Raw genomic sequence first — 5,674 nt, 5'->3', positions numbered from 1 at the left:
TGTCTGCTTGTCTTCGACACCCCCTTAGCCTGGGTGGTAAAGCCCTTCAGCGGCGGCAGCAGCGCCCTGGCCCCCTCCCTCGCCGTCTGCGCCATCAACGCATCAATCACCACCAGAGCGGCCATCGCCTCCACGATCGGCACTGCGCGCGGCACAACGCAGGGGTCGTGTCTGCCCTTGGCCTCCAGCACGCCTTCCTCGAATCCGTAGGTGGCGGTGGTCTGGGCCTGGCCGATGGTGGCGGGCGGTTTGAAGGCGACGCGGAAGTAGATGGGGGCGCCGTTGGAGATGCCGCCTTGGATGCCGCCGGAGTTGTTGGTCTTGGTTGTTAGGCGCTGTTTCTGCTTGGGCTTTTCGTTTGGGGTGGGGGTTGAGGAGTGGGTAGAGGCGCCGCGTTGCGTGCATTTTCTTCTTCTTCCTGTGCTGGTGCAGGAGAGGAGAAGATAAACGGATCATTGTGTACTGAGCCGGGGACTTCGCACCCGCCGAATCCGGAGCCGATTTCGAATCCCTTGGTCGCGGGTATGCTGAGCATGGCGTGCGCGAGCATGGCTTCTAGTTTGTCGAAGCAGGGTTCGCCGAGGCCGATGGGGCAGTTCCTGATGACACAGGTCACGGTTCCGCCTATGCTGTCGTGGTTGTCGCGGTGCTGTTCGATTACTTTGGCCATTCGGGCCGAGGCGGAGGCGTCGGGGCAGCGGACGGGGATGAAGGAATCGACGGTTTCGCGGGTGATGGTGGAGATGAGGGAGAGGAAGGCTGGATTGGTAGAGGGGGATGGGTGCTCGGGTGTAGGTGGGAAGAGGTGTTCCCGGCCGACGGAGGAGACGTAGGCGATTATCTGGACGTTGTGGGAGAGGGTTAGGTATTTTTCTGCTATGGCTCCAGCTGCTACTCGGCCTGATTCAGAAGGTAAGCTGTGCGGAAGCGAGGGTTGGTATTTAAAGGAAGATATACCTATGGTTTCTCGAGCACTACTTCGCCCACCGCCACTACTGGCCTTGACACCATATTTCTCTAGATAGGTGAAATCGGCATGACTGGGTCTAGGGTAGAGATCCATGGTGCTATTGCCGTAGTCTTTTGGTCTCTGGTTCTCATTCAACACCAGCATCCCAATTGGAGTGCCCAGGGTAATGCCGAATTCGGTGCCAGATTGGACCATGACCCGGTCCTTTTCGTCTCGAGGTGTTGTCAGGGCACTTTGGCCCGGTCTTCGTCGAGTCATCTGGGGTTGGATATCTGCCTCGGTGAGAGGCATGCCCGGAGGACAGCCATCCACGATACAGCCCACCGATGGACAATGCGACTCTCCATAGCTAGGCATATGTGAGAGGTCATGTTTGGTGCGATGACAACGGAAAGGCTTACGTGGTGACTCGGAAATACTGTCCAAAAGTCGACATCTGAGAAAGAGGTGCGGTCTGTCAATCTCCTGCCAGCGCGACCAAAGACCCAACTCCAATGAGAGGAAGACTGCCGAAGAGAAGCTGAGGTACTGTATTGAAAAAGCCCAGGTTCTAGTGTACTGGAATAGTAATTGAATTTGCCTTAATCACCCGAGCAGCTTGTGGCATGCAGAAACCGTATGCACAATTTCAGAAATAGAGGAAATTTTGAACGTAGGTATGGATTTGGGAACTTCGATTTGTACAGCTGACGGCTGACTGTGTTGTGTAGTCAACAAGATGATAGGATGATGGGATGGTAGGATCCTGTTCTAAATAAAACTCGTTTCTGCGTAGGGCTGATGGATGTGCTTACTACCTACAGTACTACGTCGTACATAGTCGAAGTTTTCCAGGCTTTGCCCAACGCGGTACAGTAATTCATAGACAACTTCAAGTACTTACCCATATTCTGTCACCATTGCTCGCGAAAGGATATTCGGAATACACTCAAGTTGATAGATCCAATAGCAAAAAGAATTCTATGCCTGCTAGCAGAGCACATCACTGCATCCGGACGACCGTTATGTTCCTAAAATGAGGACTGAATTTGTGAACGAACTCCTGCTGTGCAACAGCTGCCCCCTTGGATTTCACTGGGCATCATATTTCGTAGCTATGACACGCTAATAATCATCCCCTCTGCTGATCACCTCCTTCACAGTCGGGCGCAGCAAGATTGTGTGCTCGAATTGCGCCGTATAACTCCCCTTGACATCACAGAGAGGTGGATATGCTTCCACAATCCCTGATTGGACCAGATGATTCAAACCGAGCAGATATTTGTCTTGGCCCAAACGGTCCAGATATCTTCTGCACCATGGCAGAGTGCCGAAATTCTTGTTGATGGTGTTGAGCAAGCTGCGCGCCGAGGATACCCGCAAGGCGACGTTGGGAGCGTCGACTCTTTTCGCGTAGTGCGAGATTTCCATCTGTCGAGGTTAGTCCAGCTCAATCAGTGTGGATGGGTCTGCTAACATCGTCCTTGACGTACCCCTTTCCCGTACTCCCAAAGGTTTCGATAGCAAAGGTCTCTCCCTCTTCCATCTTGGTCTGATCACCTCCTTTGACGATGGGCACACTTTTGCCGCCATGTATTTCCCATTGACCGATGTTGTGGCCATTGAGATTGCGGATCGGCTTCACAGGATATGTTTTGCCCTCGATTTCCACTTCGTAGCTCTCCATTGTCTCCTGGATGGCGGCTCCAATATCGCCCATGCGCACATCAATGCCTGCTTCTCGGACCCCAGTATTTGTGGCGTCTTTGACTGCTGCGAGAAGATTGTCATACTGCGGATCAAATGCCATGGTCCATGCAGAATCTACAATTCTTCCATTGATGTGAATGCCAACGTCAATCTTCAAGACGTCCTTCTGATCAACAATCCATGGCTTACTGGTAGTGTTGGGAGTGTAATGTGCGGCACAATGATTGATGCTCAACCCGGTAGGAAAGCCCACGCCGCCTTTGATGTTGTCTCCCTCTTCCAGACCGGGATGTCCTGTCAGAGCTCTGGTGGCGTCTTCGATACCATTAGCGATCTCGTGAAGGGATTTGCCCGGCCTGATCAGATTCTTCTGGGCCCACTGCCGCACTTGACGGTGTGCTTCTGCTCCACGGCGATAGTCGGTCAGGACATCATTGTTCATGCGGTCAAGATGCCGCTTCTCCTCGTTTGTGGTTCTGAAAGCATTTTCATTCTTGTACTCGACCTCTTCGCCGGTCGGATACTGGTTATTTGCGAATAGTTGTGCGATAGGAACGCGAGGCGGATCGGTTTGTGCCTTTGGTGCCGCCCCCTTCTTCTTCTTGGGCTTCCTCTTTTTCTTCTTCTTGGTTGCTAATAACATTAGCCTCTACAAAATGTGGAGAGTGGTCATGACAACCTCCAGTCGCACCATTTTCACCCGCATCGGCCTCGTCTTCCTTGTCGTCGTCTGAATCATCGTGTTCTGATGTGCCATTTTCTGCCCGGGCCTTTGATGCCGATGTGATCTTGCCTGCTGTAGTCGATCCGTTCACTAAAAGACATCAGATCTTAGCCATATCAAATTTAGAAGTAAACCACCGCACAGTGCAGCTGATCAAGCTTGTCCGCAGTTTGAGCTGCCATGCTGGGCCACTCTTCTCTGGGTCTGTTCTATGCAAGTATTGATATTCCGCAAGAGAATTTATGCAAGGTAATGTAAAGAAGCTACATTGTAGCATGCATACATCAAACACCTCCCAAAACGCCCTGGCTAGTGCCGATATGCTCTTTTATCTCCGATAGTTCCGAGGTGTCATTTCTCCATGCAGACCACAGTTTTAAATAGGATCAAGGTATAGGATGAAGGTATCCTGCTTCATTTGTGGCATACGTCGAGTATCGTACAGGACAAATCTAATGTATAGCTTATGAACACAATGAATCGTATTTCACTCGGAGAAGAGCAGATTTGATGAAGGCAATATTATCGGGACGGGCATTTTATTAGGCTTCCAGACTGGTACCATAAAGAATGAAGAGGTACTTGGGAGAAGGTCTTGTTCCTAAGAGCAATCTAAGCATTTTGAACATTTCGGCCGTACTCATACGGTCCTCTCCCTTTCAGTATTTATTCTTTGTTGGAACCAGACAGCAGTGCTGCTTCCAGGAAACAAGTCCTTGTTCTGTCGACCGCCAACACCGACCCCTGAGTTGGACAATTCATCCTCCGTCAAAGCAGGATGGCCTCTGCCTCCAACTGTATGCTGGAAGATTGGATTGCCGGTACAATGAAACCCCCGTAGCCTGCTGACGAGCGAGAAAACATGGCCTCTTCAAGTCAGCTGCCGTCTTCAACAACCAATCTGATCAGTGCTCGGGACGTATAGATGATCCTGCTGTGCTGGCGATACTTCCAGATAGAAGGGCTTATGAGCGTGCGACCAAGATATTGCTTGAATCTGTACAAAATAGAACCGTGCGTTCACTGATCATCGACGTCTTCTCTGATAGTTTGAAGACAATGTGGTAAGTGGCCGTTGGTTTTGCAGGTCTTGGCTAGGTGCTATTCATTGCACCGAGAGAAGTCTCGTTGAGAAAGGAACTGGAGGCGGACTTTGAATGGCGGGAAAGGCAACAGAAGCGATGGCCCACAGGTAAAGATGCGTAGACGGCCTGATGCGTAGAAGTAGATTGAGGCTGAAGCCTCAAGAAAATAGGTCCAACTGGCCTGGCCGTCACTGATGGATGCTCCTTGCGATGCGCCACCGCGGAAGACATTCGTTAATTTAGTACCTTGTCACAGCTTAAGACTGCAATGCATCTGCAAACGATATACACGTTGATGCTGATGCGTCTTGCGACGAAGCTCCCTCACTCGTGGGTTGCAATACTTGCCTTGAAAACAACGATAAAACTACCTTTGCTTGGGTGTCCTGTCTATATACTGGGCATCCATCCGATCCTGGGAGGGAGCCTGACGTATCCAGGTCCATACCAACGATATAATAGTCTTCAGCTTGTGTAGAAGACCTTGGACAAGGTGAGAGAGACCTTCCGCTTGGTAAAAGCAGCGAAGACCTTTTTGGAGGCACGAGCAGCACTTGGCGGACGGCAATTATGCAGTGGACAGTGGCAGTGATCGGATAACTATGTAACTTGGTATAGTAAGTATCTAACTTACGTAGCATGTCCCAAGCCCACCCAAATATTGGAATCAAATACTGGAATCCCAATCCCACACATCACAACGCACAGAATATAGAATATCCGATCGACATGAGGCATGATCTCTCGCCTCATTGCCTCACCCACCCTCTATCTCCCCCACCGACGGTCCTACCAATGCATCTGCCAACTCGCAGCACCGACTCCAACTCTCCGCCTCGCCGGCGCGCGACTCTTCTCCACCACAAGATCCCACTCCGATGACTTCATCAACCACTATGAAGTGCTCAAACTACCCCAAAACTGTTCGCAGGCCGAGCTAAAGAAGTCAGCCAGCCCTGTTCCTTCCAACCCCATCCACACATTCACATCTTCCCTCTCATTCCGCTAACAAGAAACACCCCTTTCCCCAACCCAGACAATTCTACACCCTCTCCCGCCAGACCCACCCAGACGTCAACAGAAGCGACCCCGACGCCTCCGCCCACTTCGCCCAGATCTCCGAATCCTACTCCATCCTCGCCGACCCGGGCCGACGGAAACGCTACGACCGCGACGTCTTGCGCGTGCACCACCACCACCACCACC

General features: G+C 51.5%; 3 protein-coding genes across 3 annotated transcripts in view; 1 reads left to right on the top strand and 2 right to left on the bottom strand.

Moving 5' to 3' along the window:
- The window catches only part of EPUS_00768 (Chorismate synthase), a gene marked incomplete at both ends in the record, with an annotated part of 1,688 nt that extends 282 nt beyond the window's left edge, over positions 1-1,406 (bottom strand). Inside the window, 4 exons of the mRNA XM_007801548.1 lie at positions 21-423; positions 483-900; positions 958-1,319; positions 1,372-1,406. Of these exons, the coding sequence (XP_007799739.1) occupies positions 21-423; positions 483-900; positions 958-1,319; positions 1,372-1,406 (1,218 nt within the window). The remainder of the gene's footprint in view (positions 1-20; positions 424-482; positions 901-957; positions 1,320-1,371) is intronic.
- Positions 1,407-2,074: 668 nt separating this feature from the next.
- Positions 2,075-3,565, bottom strand: EPUS_00767 (Methionine aminopeptidase 2; the record flags this gene model as incomplete). The annotated part of the gene is made up of 4 exons (XM_007801547.1): positions 2,075-2,380; positions 2,427-3,292; positions 3,351-3,473; positions 3,526-3,565. The coding sequence occupies 4 exons, from the start codon at positions 3,563-3,565 to the stop codon at positions 2,075-2,077; spliced, it is 1,335 nt and encodes a 444-aa protein (XP_007799738.1).
- Positions 3,566-5,204: 1,639 nt separating this feature from the next.
- EPUS_00766 (uncharacterized protein) overlaps positions 5,205-5,674 on the top strand; it is a gene marked incomplete at both ends in the record, with an annotated part of 883 nt that continues 413 nt past the window's right edge. Inside the window, 2 exons of the mRNA XM_007801546.1 lie at positions 5,205-5,413; positions 5,482-5,652. Coding sequence (XP_007799737.1) covers positions 5,205-5,413; positions 5,482-5,652 — 380 coding nt within the window. The remainder of the gene's footprint in view (positions 5,414-5,481; positions 5,653-5,674) is intronic.

The sequence above is a fragment of the Endocarpon pusillum genome (assembly GCF_000464535.1).
Source record: "Endocarpon pusillum Z07020 unplaced genomic scaffold scaffold1300, whole genome shotgun sequence".
In the NCBI taxonomy this organism is placed as follows: Eukaryota; Fungi; Ascomycota; class Eurotiomycetes; order Verrucariales; family Verrucariaceae; genus Endocarpon; species Endocarpon pusillum.
Note: the sequence above shows the minus strand (reverse complement) of the source record. Positions and strands in the feature narration are given on the sequence as shown.